The sequence below is a fragment of the Chiroxiphia lanceolata genome, chromosome 2 (assembly GCF_009829145.1).
Source record: "Chiroxiphia lanceolata isolate bChiLan1 chromosome 2, bChiLan1.pri, whole genome shotgun sequence".
Classification (NCBI taxonomy): Eukaryota; Metazoa; Chordata; class Aves; order Passeriformes; family Pipridae; genus Chiroxiphia; species Chiroxiphia lanceolata.
The window spans coordinates 93735683-93755113 of NC_045638.1; the positions used below are offsets into that span (position 1 = coordinate 93735683).

The 19431-nt window shown below is 37.7% G+C and overlaps 1 protein-coding gene across 6 annotated transcripts in view; it reads right to left on the reverse strand.

Annotated features, from left to right (window-relative positions):
• Positions 1-19431, reverse strand: part of STXBP5L (syntaxin binding protein 5 like) — a 193752-nt gene that overhangs the window by 78935 nt on the left and 95386 nt on the right. For all 6 annotated transcript variants that reach the window (XM_032677824.1, XM_032677822.1, XM_032677821.1 and 3 more), the window contains exons 6-8: positions 13806-13869; positions 6869-6952; positions 687-810 (exon numbers count right to left, since the gene is read on the reverse strand). In XM_032677824.1, the coding sequence (XP_032533715.1) occupies positions 687-810; positions 6869-6952; positions 13806-13869 (272 nt within the window). The remainder of the gene's footprint in view (positions 1-686; positions 811-6868; positions 6953-13805; positions 13870-19431) is intronic.

The window sequence follows — 19431 nt, forward strand, 5'->3', positions numbered from 1 at the left end:
TTCAGGCCTGGTTTGATCTGATGGTTAGACTAGACCTCTGAGAGGTCCCCTCTGACATAAAGCACTATTCTAGGAATAAAAATTATAAAATAGAAGGAAATTTAAGAAAATGCTAATTCTTTTTTGGGCTACATAGACCTTGCCTTGTCCTTCTTCCTCCCTTTCCACACAGTCAGATTTCTTGGTAATATATTGATTTGCAATGAAGTCAATATTTTTTACCTCGTTCATAGGAAACAATGACATATTAAGTCCCAGGCATAAAACATACAGCCCATTTCTTAATATGGCTCCTTTATTTTCTTCATTGCAGTTATTTGGGAAACCTTGTACCATCACCATGAGAAAGAATACAGTGCCTTGCACAAAATGTATTATCTTGTAAAAATTGCATGTGAGCACATAAGTACAAAATATAAAGAAAGAAATCTGAAAATCGCATAGCCTGAGGGTCTCACAGACAAGCAGTAGACTCTTAAAATGAGTTGGATAAAAGAGGTATTTATGACACCAATTAAAAAAAGTTTTATCTAAATTGCTGATTTTTATAATAATTTGCAGCTACTATGCAAGAAGCAACTCTGGATCTGGGCTATAGTGAAAAATTAAATAAACAGAGATATTATCAAACAGCATTGAGAACACTGTATTGCTTCTTAGTTATACATTTTCACTATCAAAATTACCATGTGGAATTGTGGTCTGGAATGGTCTGTTAGGACTTTTCAGATTCCATAGGGTCAAGCTGCCATCAGAGTGACTGCACATGAACTGTTTCCCTTCATGATGCCAAGCAACAGAATGAATAGCCTACAGAAATTAAAGAAGAACTTGAAACTGAAACGAAATACAGTGTTTACAGTAATGATATTTTAATGTAAGACTTTGGATTATATTAATCTAATGGTATATCAACAGTTGCAAGGTTCTTGTTTGTCCATTATCACCACTTTTTATCAACCAACGGCTGTAATCCACAGTTCACCATAAAGGCTAACACAACACAATTATGTAAGGAAGCCTTTACTAAATCAGACCAAAACTGAAGGAATAGGGTATTAAGGTAAAAGTATAAGAACAAGGGGCATACAATGCAATTGTAATATGTGTGATAGCTCCCCTCAGAAGTATTTGATCTGGAAAATTTACAGGGAATTCAGTGTAACAAGTTTTACAGGTAACATACAACACACACAGAGGATGTAATACACTGTACTTGAACAATTTCCACACACACACACTCACATACTTAAGTTGCAGAGCAAGTACACAGAACTCTGTGATGTTTAATGTAAAAATCAAAACACTATATAGACCAGGATTGTTTCATTGATCTAGGAAATTCCCAAAACAATGTAAGATACATTGGAACAGATAGATACGTTCCTCAGAGAAGAGGAATATTGCACTCCTATGTGCACACTACAAGTACCATGTGATGAATATTATGTATGCCAAAAAGCAACACTTGAAAAATTAATAGACCATTCTTAATATTTTGTGCATAATTAGTGGAACTGACTGAAAATATCTGTTTACATCAAACTAGCTGAAAGAATAATGGTGTAAGTCCTTCACTTTCATTGGTATGTGCTGGAAATAAACAAAAGCTATCTTCTGACAAAACATTCATTGTATAACACAGTTTCTCACACACTCCCTTCAGAAGCACAAATTCACATAATTCTCCCTTGAATCCATATTCCTTCCAGAAATGTTCTCAGCCAAATAGCAAAAAACACAATATGTTTTTATGTAAATGTAAATAAAAGAGACCTATTTTTGAATACAGTTTGAGAAATTTCCTTTTTTTTTCAACATGGGAAATACTAAGGCCTTGCATGCACTTAGAATTCCATATAGCCATTTACCTGACTTATTCAAATCACTTTAAAATCATTCCTGGGTGTTCATAAGTCAGTATTGCAGTTATTCACATCAGTTTTGCTCAAGTTGGCAAGAAATAAAACTAAGTCTACTGGTCGCTATTCAAAAGTTCCTATTGGTCTTCCTCTTTTAGCAATTGTACTGATTGTTATGGTCAGTTATGGCTCATGGTCTGGAGGGAGTATCAGCAGAAACAAACAAAAGGGCTGTGACCTCTTACCAAAGCTTTAATCAGCTCCTGAGGCTGGACAGCATGGCCATAAATACATTAGGATGACCCAAATGTTTTAATAGTAATCTGACATGCCTTGTGTATGAATGCTTGACTAACATACTAGGTAAGATAGTCATGACAAAAAAAGACTCAAAACCCAGAGCTGAACAAACTCCAGATATTTATCTTTTGAGTGACATAATGAGTATCACTCAAACTTCTACCTGCCAGAAGGGGGTTGGCACACAGTTCCTCTTAAAGACCCAGAAGACACCAAACTATAAAGGAAGCAACAAAAGACAACACAGAAAGACAGTTCATACAGAGTCCAATATTGTTGCCCTCAGGTAGGGACAACCTTTGATCTGTGGGGAGCACTGCTTCACTTACACTGAAGGCATGTCTATCCTCAGGCAATTTTTTTCTGACATAAGCTCATTCATGCTTGCTATTGTGCCAAATCTGGATCTGTTTTTGACATGCTATCACACTTCGAAACATTTCACATGGCTACAATCACTAAGTGTGTCTGAGCAGGAGCTAGTAACTAGCAGCTGAAAACTGTAACAAGCTGCTTGTTAAACTGCCTCTCAGCTGCCTGGTGTCCCCTGCCAGCATAAACCTCCTGTGGAGTAGAGCTGAGGTGGAATGCTCATGTCACAGACAGTTGGCAGAGCAGCAACTCAAACTGACCCGTTAGACTTTGCCTTGAAATGGGCAAAACCCCCATATAATCACTTCTGGAGGTCTCATCTGGGAGTCACGACTATTATACAGAAAGATGGCACTGAACAAGTTCCAAATTTTCTCTCTGCTAGAATATGTCTAGATTCTAATCTACTTTGTTAGCATCCACACATAAAAGGAGCAGTTATTTGCTTAGAAGAGAAGTTCATCATGGTGGGTGACTCATGTGAATGTTCACACAGTGTATGCACATAAAGCATATCACTCCAGATTGGGTATGTTTCTCTCTCTGCAATATCCACAGTAGTTGCATACATATTCCATCTTCTCTCATACACAGCATGCACTAAAATTAAGTGTGCATTAATTTTAGTTCCTTCCCAATCACAAACCCTCTTTACTGAGAAGAATTCAGTGAAGAGTCTTTAGGATCACTTTTAGCCATATTTTGAACAAGAACTATACTCCTCTTATTGCTTGAATGTTAAAAATCCTTTGTGTTAGTAGTACTGCAGGACCATTAAAACAAGGGCCACATCTGATTTGATACTTCCATAGTAGCATAGGGAGATGTCATTTGGCAAATGTCTCTGAGAACTCTGCAGCTTTTTAGGATGTGTTCCAATGAAAGACTGTTATTATTTCAAAAGGCTCTGAATGTGTGTTGACACAAACTTTCAAAGTCTGCACATGAAGATAGCTGTTTTTTGGGGTCTACCAACTATCAATAACAACTTGAGAATCCTTTGAAAGATCTATCTGTTTATGTGCTCTCTTTTTATACCGATTGATGGAAATAAATTTTTGAAGAAAATTACAAAAGGGCTTGCAAGGAAATCCTTTCATAGAGGGCATCATGTAGAAGCATTGATTGGAAGAGCCTCAATATCTCATACATATCACCACTGAGGAGATGACAGTCATCATACAAAAGCAATTTCAAAATGTCAGAAGTCAAGCAGGTGAGGCAGAAGGCCAGTTTGGCAGAACAGGAATCTTTTCTTGGAGACAAGGCAAAAAGGAAGGTGCATGCCCAGTGGAAGCAAGGTCAAGTGGCATGGGAAGAATTCAGAGATGTTGCTTGCCGCTGTAGGGAGAAAATTCGTGCAGCCAAAGCTCAACTGGAGTTGAAGCTGGCCAGAAATGTGGGGGACCATAAAAAGAGTTTTTTCAAACATATCAATGGCAATAGGCAATATAGAAATTGTTAGAGCCTGTTACAGGATGAGGATGGTCACCTCACAAACAGGGACAGAGACAAGGCAGAGGTGTTTAACGCTTTCTTTGCCTCCGTCTTCAACACAGATGATGGACCACAGGGGTCTCAGTGCCCTGAGCTGGAGGACCATGACTGCAAGAATATTCAACTCCCAGTTGACCCTGAAATTGTGTGGGATCTGCTGCTCCAGCTGGATCCCTACAAATGTATGGGGCTTGATGGGATTCATCCCAGAATCCTCAAAGAGTTAGCTGACATCATCGCAAAACCTCTCTCAATGATTTTTGAGCCATCTTGGTAATCTGGAGAGGTTCCAATCCCACCTGATTGGAAGCTGGTGAATGTTGTCCCAATTTTCAAGAAGGGCAAGAAGGAAATTAAAGGCCTGTGGCTGCAAATAAATATCTTTAAATTCATGAGATATGAAACCATTCCTTCCTATAAGAATTGAACGCCAGCAGATATAGTCCCCATCTTGAACTTAAAAAGGAAGAATATTTAGATTTGTAGATAGACAGTTACCAACCTCCTTTCCTCTTCTCTACCAAAAAGTACCTGCTTCTCATATCTGTGCTGCACAATGACAGTTTCTACAGATCTGAATAACAACAGAAAGCCTCCTTCTCAACAGCTGGCCTGGGTAAACTGAAATCCAACGACATCAAAGCTAACATAGGACAAATCCAGTTGAGGCTTGGATCCTGAGAAAGGACGAATATTTAGATGGAGTCTTGAGAGTGCTTACATATATTTTGAGTGACATTACCAAACTGGAGAGCTACCTGAAGAAGACTACAGAAAAGAAAGAACTTGCCTCGGTGAATAACACTGACAGTCCATCAAAGACAAGAAAATAAGCTGCTACAGTACACACCAAGTGCTAATCGAGAAGCCTGGTGCCAGGGGAAATTTTGATACTAAAGAGAAGAATCCACTCCACTTATAAACCAGAAAAGATAGTGCTTTCTGATGATCCTTTAAGATGCCAGAAGAGGAACTGGTGAGTTAGATGAGATCTTCAGTCCTTTTAGCATTAAGTGGGGTGACTACATTAGTTTCAAAACTAATTCTGAAGAAAGTATAATGACAGTGAGAAAAATGAGGGTGGATTAATTTTATTCAGAACTCATGCAAAGAGACACTGTGGTATTTAATGAAGATACGGAACATTTACAGTAATTTATCTGAGACTTCACAGATACCCTGCAACTGCAACTGGCTGGCTCAGTGCCAGAACAATACTGAAATATTGGTCAGACATCATGGGGCACAGAGGCTGCATCAGCCCGGAGAGCATTGTGAAAGGGAACAGGAACAATGATTTCTGAACTGTGATCTTTGGTGATCAATCCATAAGATGAGCCTTAGGTTTGAAAACTTGGATTGGTGCTAAACACCAAGAGGCATGTGCTGAACAAGTAATTTGTGACTCACAAAAGCTATATAACCCAGGATTTAAAAAAGAACCCTTTTTAGTGCCTCCCTAAGGGGATCATAGCATATCTGGAATATTACGAACATGGAGTCTGAAAGTCTGGAATAAGGTACAATGGCTAGTCACACGACCCTTTTAAAAACAAAATAAGAATTTTTCAACTATTTCAGTAGATGATAAGAAGAGAGCACAAGTTGCACTAAGTGGAGTAATGACACAGCAAGTAACCACTGAGGAGGAAAGTACAGGACTGATAGAAAGGCCAAAGAAAATTCCTGAGGACAGTACTGAAAAATGTGGATCAACTAAATCGCATGAGAAATTTTCAACACCCAACCACTGTGTCTCAACAAGAAAAAAGGAAACAGTATTATGAAGATCCTCTTTTACGTAGACTCATTCTGAATACAAGAGAGGAAAGCTGATGAACAGACACACACATCTGACTCTCCCCCAGGAGACTTGTAAAAGGAAAAAGTCGTCCAGCCTTAAGTAATAGAACAGGTGCAATTTCACAAGTGTGCAGAGGCAGATTGTCACTTAGAGACAATTTAGTGGGTATGTCTAGAGGCTTAAGTGCTGGCCTGTTCACACTCTATCTTTTAAGACTTTTGTTATTTGGATGCTCAGAAACTTAATCTTGAAGCTCACAGTAGTTTTAATGGGTCTCTGAAAGCAGGTCTGAAAGAGTACAGGATTCGGATGCAGTAAGATTACTTTTTAGAGAGAAGCAAATGTGTATAGTCCTTGCACGTAATGAAGTGACAAGATGAAAAAGGGAAGAGAACTACAGGAAACCAATTACTGCCTGGATCACTTAAAAGAAAATGTCCTTTTCTACCTTCAGTTGTAGTTGCACTCACATTCATCCATGGTGAACTTTAGAGAAGGACTGGCAGAACAAAGCATGTTTTTCTGTTGGGCTAGTGCTAAAATCATAATAACTAGGAATATATGTATTTTGGAAACAACTATGACACAATAATTTTTTAAAGCCATTTAATCAGATCTTAAGTAGTAGGTAATATCAACAGCTGTACAAAATATTCTGTCTTTCATTCTAATTAATGTTCTACATAGTAAAGATGTTTCTATAATTCCTAATGTAGCTATATCTCAGGTCAGCTCATTGCTACATTCTGTTCAACTGAGAATCCCCACACAGTTCCTCTTGAACTTGTCAGAGTCAAGAGGAAGAGATTCTGTGTCATAGTACACTCATGAGAGCCTAACACATCAGAACTAGAGATTTCAGGCTTTGATTTGTATTGTCAATAATTTGCTCAAAAGCATAGCACAACCAGTATTTCCAGAACCAGCAATGCCTTAAGACAAATATACATCTGCTTGGTAAGACATATGGCAAGATGCTGAATAATGGATTTTCTGAATTAATGGATTTTCTGAATTAATGGAAATTGCTTACCTCATCATAATAAGCTCTCAGATCAGCTCTTTTAGATCGTAAGTCCCAGAACACGACAGTACCATTTTCATAGCCTATCAACAGCTGGAGGAGGTAAACAAACACAATTACAGTTTCTGAATCAAAAGGTATATACCAATATTGAATAATACGAAAAGAAACGCCAAAGTGATGTGCAAGATTGTAATCTGCTCTAGACGTAATACCGTGTTTTCAAATTATTTTTTGGTATAAATTACTTCACATTTAACATGTGATATGGGAAAAAAATGGCTTTATACACCTTTTTTTTTCCCCCTGAAGAACATGTGCCTGGACAGTCTTCACAATTGCATATCTGCTGAAAAAATAAGATTGTAGCATGTACCTATCAGATCTTACCCTCCTTGCCCCTTGTTGGAGAGGAAAATGTTTGACACCTAACCATTTAAATAACTTCAAACCAAAATGTGACCAGATTAAACTCTCATTCAGCTACTTATATTCCTTTAATTTATGCCTTCTATTGCTTAAAAACATTTTGAAGAATTCTTCCTGCTGAGAATAAATTGCTTGCTTTCCTAATAATTAAAAAGTAATTAACTGATATGCCAATTTTTACTTCTTCTACATCATATCACTGTGCACACCTCAGAAATACCAGCAAAGAAGATTTGAGAAAAGATGAATGAGTAGAAAAACAATGATCAGGAGAAAAATAAGAATGAACACAATCCTTTCTCCTTGTCTCCATTGAAAAGAACTGAAATATTGATCTGGCACTGTAGAGTACTCTTCATTTGAACACAATTAATTTCAGATCTTATGGACGATATGAAGTCTAGCCTACTTAGATGTCCTGGAAATTGTTTCCCATAGAGTCTGTCTTCCTAAGAATCTATTCTGGATATGAAGACTGGAAACGACCAAACTGGTAGACTCACACATTTCTGCTCTACAATATTTTATACAACTGGCAGTGATAGCTGCAGTTGTTCATTGCCTATAAACACATGTATCACAGAATGCCGGCAAGAATTTAAGGTTTCTATACTAAGAATTTGAGCAGAAGAATGACAAGATTATCTCTTAGCCAGTGAAAGTTTAACAGTATCTTTGCTATCACTCACTTTGGCTTGCATAAGTCATAAAAATGAAACTTGTCTGGGCTACTAAACAGAACATCACTTTCTTTCCAAGTTAAGTATAGCTGATACATCATACTGCTACAAAAGAGTCTGGGAATACTCTCAGTCCTACTGAATATGATTCTTTATATTGCCAGGAGAATATTCCTTATGTGGAGGGGTAGTAGCTAATCTGGAAATGATTTATAGTTAATACCTGAATATGAAGAATACCCGATTACTTAAGAGTTACGCTCCTGAAAAAAAATTAAACTGTGCTGGAGAAATTCCAGAATATTTAGCGTTTTTGCTCTGGATAGGTCCATGTGGGGTTTTGTGGCAGAGTCAGAAAGCACGCAGCTAACTGGATGTCACATATGTCAGAATACCATATGGTATTCTGGGATAATAGGCTGCCCTTCAGAGAGTGAACAAAGGAGTGTCTTACTGCCGCTGCTTTCACTGTAAGTGTAGTGATCCCAAACGGAAGTCATTTGTACATCCAGGAGTTAGTGATCCACACAGCAGTTAACCTGAGTAGGTGCAGGCCTGTGCTGTGCTTTGTTGTGCTGCACACAGCAGCTGGCCCTCAGGCCTGCATTGTGCTGCACATATTCCTTGGCCACAAGATAAACGTAGCTGGCTAATTCTAAAGAAGCCTGTAGGCAGCTCCCATTTGCTAAGGGCAATTACAGCACATTTGTGCCTTTGCCTTTCTCTTAACGTAAGGAGTATGGCTCATGTGAACATCTTTTTGCTTGACAGTAGAAACAGATAGAGGGGGGTTTTTCCCCAAAAAAATCTTCTGAGATCTCCAAAGACCAAAATGCTGGCAAGCCTCTTCACAGAGGGAACTTAACACAGTGTGATGTACTCTTACTAGAGGTTCCTCCAGTGCTACATGACTTGGGGTTACTACCATCCTTTTTGTATTAACTCCAATAAATGATATTTTAATCAATTTGTTATGGAGTGCCCTCCTTACTGTCATCATAACAAACACTTGCACCAATGTGTTACAGCTGGGTATCAAACCAGTTGGTATCTACCAATCTTCTTTTCATCTCAGCTTTTGTACAAATACATTCAGAAAAATGAAGGAATAGAAAAACATTTAGTATGTGTGACCTGTTTCTTAATAACACTTTCTCCCTCATGAAGCAAGCTTGTCTTTTGAATTCTGTCACTCTCTTTTCCAAAGAAATCATGCTCCAGGTAATTACTAAAAGGTTAAATACCTTGTATCAGAGACCACATTTCACCTATCTATTGCTGAAATGCTTAATGCACAACAGCACTACAGAATGGCAAGATACAAAGTGTTGTGATTTCAGGGAATAAACTGAAAGGTAAACAGATTTTCAGCATAGCCAGGAGTCTCTCTTTTTGTTCAGATGGTAGTCATGCTGCTTTACTACTAACACTGTGGTATGACACTAAAGTCACAATTCCAACTGGGTGAACGTGGTAAGTCTCATTGCCAGTATATTTATGATGCTCTGGACTCTGACCTGGCTGAACCATAGGAAACTCAAACATTTGCACTCCTCTCAGTCAAGGTGATCACTTGAGAGATCTCTAAGACAAGCTCTACATCTGTAATAGAGGTAAAAAGTAAAACATCCATAAATGCAGTTGGAAGGGAAAACATAGACAAAGAAGAAAAATGCATGTAAAAGGAGTCCAGGATGGAAAACCCCCCGAAGATTTCTCTTCAACTTGTCTCTCCTGGCACAGTTTAATTACTCATACTCTAATAGGTTATGAAACATGCAGAAGGCTGGACAGAATTTGGAGAGAGAAGACCTGGCAAGATCTTCCTTGTCAGTGAAGTTGCTCCACGTTTTAACTTAAATCTTTCTTCATGAAATGCTTTTGCTGATGGTGTTGTAGAGATATTTCTCTTCTACAATCAACTAATTGCATCCTGGTACATACCAGCAAGCCCCTTCCTTGTCCTGGTAAAAAAAAACAGTTGGGAGAAAAGAACCCAAACAAACAAGCCTGCCAAATGCACACTGTATTTAGGTATTATTAGACCTCAGAACTCAGACTCAGAGATAGGAAGTTTAGTCCACCAGCTAATATTAATGACATTAAATCTTTTCCTATTAAGCTTTCTCCATTTGCTAGGAAACTGCAGATTATTGCAGTTAATGTCTTTTCCTTTGTCAGCAAGAAAAAACATGTTTGCTACAGATCTGCCACTTATAAATGTCTGTGCACTTCAGTCGGTTCCAAATGTACACTTATTCATTGATTTGGCAGACACAGTTATATTTAATGAACTTAATCACTAGGTCCCCAAATTGTTCTTCAGTGACACATTAAATGCCCAAATTCTCTCTGATGTCTGTCTTCCAGCCAAAGCTTGCTAGATTCATAAAAGAGACTGTCTCCAAAGTCTGCCTAGATAGTTTGCCTGGAGGGCACTCTAGAAAAATGTTGAATGGCAGAAGTCTTCTGGAACTACATTCACTCTTTTGACACAAAGAACCTGATCATGAGTCATGGATATAAACTGGAATTTGAAGGAATTCCAAGAATTTTAATGAAAAGCGTTAAGATACTGTCAGCACACAAATTTCGCTGGTTTTCAAAGAGAGATCTTATGATTGTCTTAGATTTGCAAAGGTCTGACTGTGTTTTAGGACTCTGAACCACTCAGTGCACATAGGAGAAATACCTACTTCAGTGAAACAGTCCCAGATCTGTAAACTATTTTGTGATATCCCAGACAGGGATATACCACTGAACCCTTGCAGAGTACCTGTAGAGTAGTACTCTTGTAGAGAAAAGAATATCTGTGTTTTGAGTAATGATTACAACTCATTTATATCTACTATTTAATTCCTGAAACATATGCAAAGAACACTTTCATCTGCTGCCTATCAGGAAGTGATGTAGGGAGTCTGACTTCTCCCACCAACACCTCTGGGTGGTCTTTGGTTAACTTGGAGCTGAGGAGCTAAGCAGAGTATGTAGTCCTATCTTCAAATAGCTCTATTATCTAAGATTAACTTGGCCAAATTAAATAGAAGGTCTACCTGTCACAGTATCTTGTACTGAACTGACCAAGAGTAACTACCAAATAATAAGGGAAGAGGGCAAGTACTTGTCATACTCTTATATATTCTCTCAGCCTAAGTAATTTTCTAATTCCAATATAGCCATCTCCCTATCTACACATGGCTCTGTTTAACCTCATCTTTACGAACTTTTTATGAGAATTCAGCAAAACTCTTCGGTTACCCTCAAATTGATTTCTCTTGTGTTAACTTTTCTAATCTTCTTGTGACCAATATAAACTTCAAGCAACACAACAGCATTTGGACAAAGTTTTATAGCTTCTACCCATGGTACATATGAAAAAGTACTAAATTGGTTTGTTTGGAATCTGACTTGTCAGCTTCATTTGATATCCTTTTAGTTTTTGTATTGAAAGAGAACATGAGCTGTTTCCATCCTCTTCATATCACTGAGATTTTCAAACTTGGAATCACAATTAGGTCTTTTCCACAGTGAATTTTCCCATTTCACTAAGCTGTCTCTCATATAGAAAATCGTGTTTATTCTCTTTTAGCACAATTATGTTCTTTTTAGATATAGAAGAAGTATTACACTCAGTGTTCAGCCGCAGATCAACTGTGCATTTCTTTAATAGCCCTGTTTTGTTCTCTATTCTTCTCCAGATAATGCCTAATTTTGATTTTCTTTATTGTTCACTACTGAGTATTGAGCTGAAATTTTCATTGAATTATCAATCATTACTTAAAGCTCTTGATAACAAACAGTAATCATCAGCTCAGGCCCATTGTTTAATACATAAAGTCATAAATATTTTCCCCTTCACATATCACTTCTCATCATTTACACTCAATACTTGCAAATGACAGTACTTAACCTCTCATTCTACTGCTGAGTTTCTCAGACTCCTAAAGGCCAGCGAACCTGATCACAGCAGTGCTTACTTTGTTCTCTAGGCTATTTATGACGATGTTGAACAGCAAAATCCCAGAAGCTGGGTGGTTTTTTTCATTTTTTCCTCATTCTGAATAATATTTGTTTTATTCTTCATTCTTTCAACCAAAGTTTATTGAGACTTAATTGAAAAATTTAGTTTAATATTTTTCTCTTCTGTTGGATTTTTTTATCTAGAGTTATGTCTTTTGATTTAATGCTTGGATCTTCTCTTACATCTGTGTGTACCTTTTACTGATGTCTTCCTGTAAACATCAAACACTAACAATTCCACAGTCTGCAAATCTGCAAGTATTTTGTTAGCACCAATTTGTTTTTATGCCACTCTCAATCTATCAGTGATACAAAGAGATGCACTGGGACGGTTTCAGTATAGCTTACGTTTTCTACTCTTTCTCCCCATAAATTTTCAATCTTTGTTTTTCATAGGCATCTGTCTGATTTTGCTGTTGCTGTTAGTATGCTAGGAATTCATCATGGTCCAGATGTCTCTCACATGCCCTCTGAGCAACAAGCACTTGTATTTCCGAGCCAGTTCTCCTCTAACTCCCTTTCCTATCTCCTTTTCATCTTCTCTCTTTCTGCTGAAAAATATTTTTAGGTTTCTGTTTGGACACAAGTACATGACATTCCTGTAAGAGATGTTCACTCGCAACAGAACTTTTTCTTTTCATATCATTTTTCCTACACTGTGTACTTTAGGTATCCAGGTCATCATCAGCTTCCGTTGTGGCCAGCAAACAAGAATGATGCCTCATAAATAAACCTTTATTTTTTTCAGGTATTTTGCCATAGATAGTTAAATAGCATTTCTTGATGGCTTCTTTTTTGAGGCTAAAACACTACACTTCACAGTGTTTAATTACTTTATTTGATAGTATTCTAAATTGCTTGATCTATTGTGATTCTTCTAAAAATGCTTAGAGATCCCATATAAGTTGCTGGAGGGCTAGCTCACAAGCACATAATTTGTACATAGTTCACCTTGCAATATGGATAAGTCCAAGGACATATAATGCAAATGAAAACCAGATGTAGTCATTAGTGCTTTTCTACGTACTCATAATTTCAGCATAATATCCCCCATATCAGTATAAAAATTCAAACTGCTGCAAGTTTCTAACAACCATCAGCTGTTATGTGAGGGACACTGTCAAATAGTACACCATTTTTAAGATGAAGTACTTTATAAATACATCAAAAAATGCAATTGCTAGAAATTACCAAAACCAATGAGAGAGTTAAATACCCTTTCCCACATAGGCAAAATGTTAAAAAAATCAGTAGCGATGGATAAATGAAAAAGCTCTAATAAAACTGGTATTCTGTCAACCATATTTCAGTTTTGAAAAGCTGCCACACTAATAAAGACAGCAAACTTCGATTTTGCTTCCTAGTGGTATCAGTCACAACCCTGATGCTCTGACTGTATGTTTCGATTCCTACTATGGGCAGCTCTTTGTGAACAGAGTTGAGAATAGCAAACAGTAGCAACAGATGTAGATTACTATAGTTAAAATTCTTGTATAAGAAAAGAATTGCTATCTTATGTAAACTTACTATAAACTACTTATCCAAGTACTGAAGTCATGATACAGTTTTCAGTCAATTCTTACTTATACCAAGTTTATTTAATCATGAACAATTTGGATGGTTATATGTTTCAAAGTATAGTATGTTTTTTGTACAAAGATAATTTTTTCTTAAAAACTGTAAAATAGTTAAAGTGAATTGGAAATATAGAAATATAGAAAGAAAGCAGATGGTCAAAAAAAAGAAGGAGCTACCAAGACAAATAAATGAAAGGCAAATGAAATGTTGCAAAGTTTTATACCATTAGTTGTACTCACTTTTCCCTCATCTCTTGGGCTGTCACTTAAATGTACAACTGGACCAGGGTGAGTCTTTGTGGATCTGCAAGACAAAAATCAATTAAAATCTGTGAACTGGGTTTTTTTGTATGAAGAGCTAGATGCTTACCTTAATTTCTATGTGTGTTAACATCTACCTCCAACAGTTTAAAAGTAATTGTAAAAAGCCCAACAGGGGAAGGTGAAGTTACTGACATCTTTTTCAGGTTCTCCTCTATTTTTGCCATTATAGACAAAGATTCTCCTTTGTCAATTAATCCTTTCTTCTGTTTTTCCTTTAAATCTTACCATTCTTCCTATTACAATAATTTCCCCCCTGCTCCCATTCTTGAGGCTTTTTTACCTTTTATATTCTCTCTCTCGTTCTGACCCTCCCTCCTCATTTGCTCAGTTTCAAGGCTAATCTGTCAAGGATTTGCAAAGTCTTCACTGGATTAATTTAAAATATTTATAACATGACTCACCAAGTTCCAATCTCATTAATGATAGGGCTTCAGTAACCTCACCTACACTGCTCTACTAGGAAGCTTCTTAGCATTATTACAGCGGGAGCACCTTGCCTTTGTCTAATCTGTAAAGATTTATACATCTTTAGAACGATGAATACAGTTACAGCCACAATGCATGTTTAATGAGGTTCCACAGCCACAAGACCCATCCCACAAGTCTTGGTAAGGCTATATAAAGTTACTGTTCTTGCCATCCCTTCTCTTTTTGTCACACGTACCAAAAAGTTGTATGCAACTTATTAATGTCTAGCACCTGACAGAAAACACAAATCATGGGAAACTGAATGGACAGATGAAGACTTTTCAAAATTTTTTTTTCTCTGACCAGACCTTTAGGCCCTGGCAGTCATACGGAGCAAGAAGATAAGCACCAGTCCACACTGAATACCTGCACAGAACAGGACCTTTGTTCCATCTGGGTCCTGGGGTCAGAACACTCCCTTGGAGTTCAGCTTACAATTTAGACTTGAATGGTAGGTTTTGGTTTGCCAAAGGCCACCATGAAAAAATATGACAGTGATTGGCAGAGCTGATAAAGTGAAGAATTTATCTGGAAGCCATATATAAAACTACCTAGGCTACTAGTTTTGAAACAAACTGCGAGAGAATTAAAGAAACAAACCGAAGCAAGGTTCTCCAGCCAAACTGCTCAAAGGATTTTCCTAAATTAAGGCCTCTTCTTTTGTCTCAAATAGTGCACTATAGCAAAACTGTTCTCTAGTCGATTAGGTCAGACTCCAAATCAAGACAGAGAGTGGTATGCAAAAATTCCTAGGCAACTCATGCATTAAAACAGTATGGACTGACTCATAGCCTCACAGATTACTCCTTCTCAAAACAGTGTGCTCCAATACTCTTAAAAGCATGCACTCTTTCCTCTGCCCATATATATTTTTCATATATATTTTGCCCATATAATGTTTCAAATATTTCAGCTATTTCATTGAACACCAAATTTGGGCCAAAGCAGAGTGTCAAAGAGTTTCTCTGATATTTATCTCTGAGCTAAGGACAATGAAATATTACTCCAGACATCCTGGACATTCAGTATGTTACTTTTCTACACGAGGTCTCTATGTGGAATGTTTCTGCAAGAGCATTTTGCAACATATCCCATCAAGTGATATAAGCAGGAAAGCAGTTTATGTAGTAATATTCTATACAGACTGTTTTTAATGGTGCCAGCAGCAAGTACGCATTTGGCCCTTGACATGGCACACAACAATTTTTGCAGAAATGCAGGTAGCAGGAAATCTGGTCATCATCCTATCCAAGCCAAATCATCAGAGGGGACCCCTCTGGTTGAGCTTCTGTTTCTGAGTAGCCTGTACCTAAATAAAAATATCATTTGCACAACACCAGACCTTGGAGCAGGCAGGGTAGGTAGGCAGTGATGGTGAACTGAGAGGCAAGATGAGTTATTTGCAAGCAGTTCCTAGACCCACACATGTTTTGTACATCTGTTCTGAGGGAGTGAATATGACAGTTTGGGACATTCTAGGCTGCTTTGAACTGTCAATAAATTAAATTAATTTTCTCCAAGTCAAGTCTGGTTTGTCTATTGACAGCAACTGGTAGGTGATCTTCCTGTCTCTGCCTTGACTCATGAACTTTTCCATTTCATTTTCTTTCCCTGTCTTCTTGATGATGGAGAGTGAGACAGAAGCTGGGGGAGGGTATCACAACCAGCCAGGGTCCACCCACCACAAATTCCTTGATTGCTTCACAGAGGCCAGATTTGTTTATACGTAGGTAAGAGGAAGTAAAGCGTCTATTAAGTTTGGCAGTCATAACATTAACTCTGTCAAGAATTGAGAAAGGATCTTTTTCAAATAGTTGCATATACTAAAACTAATTTCACATGTGCCATCACAGACAAGATCACACACAGATGACAACAGATGCTCCTGAAGTTTTTTGGAAGTGTAGAGTGTATTCCCTGGCAGTCCTGCACTGCCTTTCTGGGGCTCCAAGAAACATTGATCTTTTTTTTTCATAGCAACTGAAGTTTTTGCATCGAAACTGATTCCTCTTTGGACTACACAACAAGGAATATTCACAAGATGCACCACAAAGTTTGGGGTTTGTTTTTGGGATGAACATGCACAGTCCCATCTTGGGAGAGAGATTTGTGGGAGGATATCCTGATACAAAGTAACATGATTTTGGATACAACAAGGAAGAAAACTGTGCACCAAAGGACTGCAACTTCCTCCATTCTACATGACCTTTTCCTTGTTACTCTGAATCTGCCCTATGACTGGATACAGAAGGTGTGACGTCTTCTCTGGTTTGCTTCTCCTGAAGTGATGTCATCTCCTTTCTAGTACAGGACTGTGGCATCCAGTCCTTGGTGCCACACTAATACCAGAAATAGTCTGCCAAAGCCAGATCAGTCCTTTACTGCTTGGGTCTTCTTGTGTCCTCAAGTAAGGTATGGCTAAACAGAAACAACAGCAACATCTTTTGGATCCCTAGACAAATGTTGCTTGTAAAAGGAGTGCCAGGCATTGGGCTCTATGGTCAAATTCTCCTAAGGGTAGACATCATGACTGCACTACAGGCAGGATTAAATGAAGCAATTACTTAGCTAACTCTATTATATCAATAATATTAGTTTATAGAACTTGTGAAACACTATCAGAGCTACAGAAACAGTAATTACTACTTTCATACAGTAAATTATGCTGCACGTGGAAATGTCTGCATACAAAAACCATTTTCCCTGAAGTAGTTTAAGTATACATAAAATGTTCCATTTCCCCTCATTGCTATTACAGTAGAGTTGTCAAGGAGGCTGGAGAGTTGTACACTGTCATTGTGGAACTGCCTACAAAGAAAAAAACCACCACTGAAGTATATTAAATGCAAAACCAGAGATCCAATGGCTCCTGGAAAGGATGAGGTGGTGCTGGAAAACCTACCATATTTGCAGCTACCATGAGTAAAGCACACTGCTGTTGATGCCAGATACTCAAGTATAGTCATTCCTTCAAGCTGGCTTTGGGAAACTAAGCATAAAAGCTAACTATTTCCTATTCCTTGAGAAAGAGGAAAATACAGAAGAATCAGAAAATAAGGCATAAGTGAAATAACTGAACAGAGAATTTTTCATTCCCAAATAGTAGCTGGGGTACTGAGTAGCTGAGAATGACTGCGAAAATAAAAGCTCTGAAAAGACACAAGAAGGATAAAACATGAAGCCAAGTCCATACACAGAGAAAAAAAAAAGAAAAGAAGGTCAAGTCCAAAAAATATCAGCAATGGTTTGCAATAAAAAATTCCCGAGACGAAAGCTACCTTCAACTGAGCAAAAAGAAAGCATGAGCTAATGATACAAAAGTTTGCAACATTTCATAGCCTTCATTGACCTTTAAGTCCACAAAAACAGACTGCAGAACTGAAAAATGGAACAAAAGATTCCCATGACAGCTGTACAGAAGTAGAAGTTTGCTAAGAAGCTACTGATATTTTGAGCTGGTTTGCACTTCATTAGAAGTTACTCCTGACAGCAGCAGGTATTAATTTATTTGGTGCATGTTCATTTTGGGAAACGAAGAGTGGGTATGGTGTAAAATTTAACTCTTAGAAGAACAGGACTGAAATTAAGAAACCATTCACTGTAAAACAGTCTTCATTGTAAGGATGGAAGCTTTTATTTAATTATTTTATTCTAAAATTAGAAAGCTCAAAAAGAAGTCTTCAGCAATGTTATAATCTGGACCCAGCAAAATGTGGAAAATATGTAGATGATGTATTCCTCAATCATCCTGGGACGTTTCATGCACTCTAAGAAATCAAATGACTTCAATACTCTTGTAAGAACTTCAAATACCGAGACAACCTTTAAAGCAGGCAAAAGTAATCTATGACAAAACAGACTCATATCAAAACAGTTCTCATTTTAAAATAAAAATAGTCTGCACAATTATAGAAGTACTGTGATCATTTCTGAGAAGAATGAAAACTTGATTTTAGAAGAAGTTAGGAGAGGGAAAAAATGAAAACATCTGTTTAGTCATTGCTATGGAGTTGAAGTTGACTGAATGTGACAGTGCTGAGGAAAACATATGCATAAGCAGATACTTCTGTAGTGTTGGTAGTCATACATCTTCTGCAGCTGTGCTTTCCACAAAGGTACAGTGCACCAGGGACTTTAAGACCTTTTTTTTCATTGGTAGAGCCACAGAGAAATTTAAAAGAATGAGTAAGTTAGATTCATCATTGCCATACTGTGAATCAAAGCTGGGAACTGAAATAAATAAGAATCAGTTCAACCCCAAGATGCAACTCTGAGTCTTAGACACACTTTCTAAAATATCCAGAAGGATGCCTTGTAACGTACTTTTTTTTTATATTAAAAACTGCATCCATTTGGGTCTGCACACAGAAAGGGTGGTGGATTCTTCTAGACTGTTACTTCTCCTCCTGTGTGCTGCTTTCCCTCACTGCTCTGGAACTGCTGGCTCTGAGTCACCAGTGTAGGAAATGAGGATAGCAGAGAAAGGGCTAAGAAAGGAAATACCACCTTACGGCTCTGTCATAACTGGGTTCCAATTTGCCCAATTCTTTGATACTTCAAATTCCAAAAATTTTGCCTACTTTCAGTTATTCATTCATTAGATAGTGGAGTGTTCAAACACTGGAATCTTACTGGGGGCTTATAATACAGACTTTTCATTTTTGGAGTTCAGTGGACTCATATTAAGACCTTCTTTTCCTTTCCAACACCAGATGAACTTCCAAAATGTATGATGCCGCTGTGAAAATCAATCTCACTGTAGTTGGAGTAAATGGAGACATGCTGGGCTAATTGACTATTTTCCTCTTCCAGGTCTGTTTCCAAACATTAGGAGGGAAAAGAGAGAAACCGTTCACTTATTAGACAGCAGAAAATCAAACAGTATCATGGGCCTCTAACACCTCTGGCAAAGGACTGGCTCTGCTACATGACAGAGAAATGACCAATGAAAAAGTTTTGAGTTATTCATTCTTAGCTGAAAAGGTGCTTCAGTGTGGTTTGAAGCAGTGATAATGCATGAGATGATAGAAATGCCTGAGACAAGAATTGGTATCCATATGCTTGTGCCCTTTTT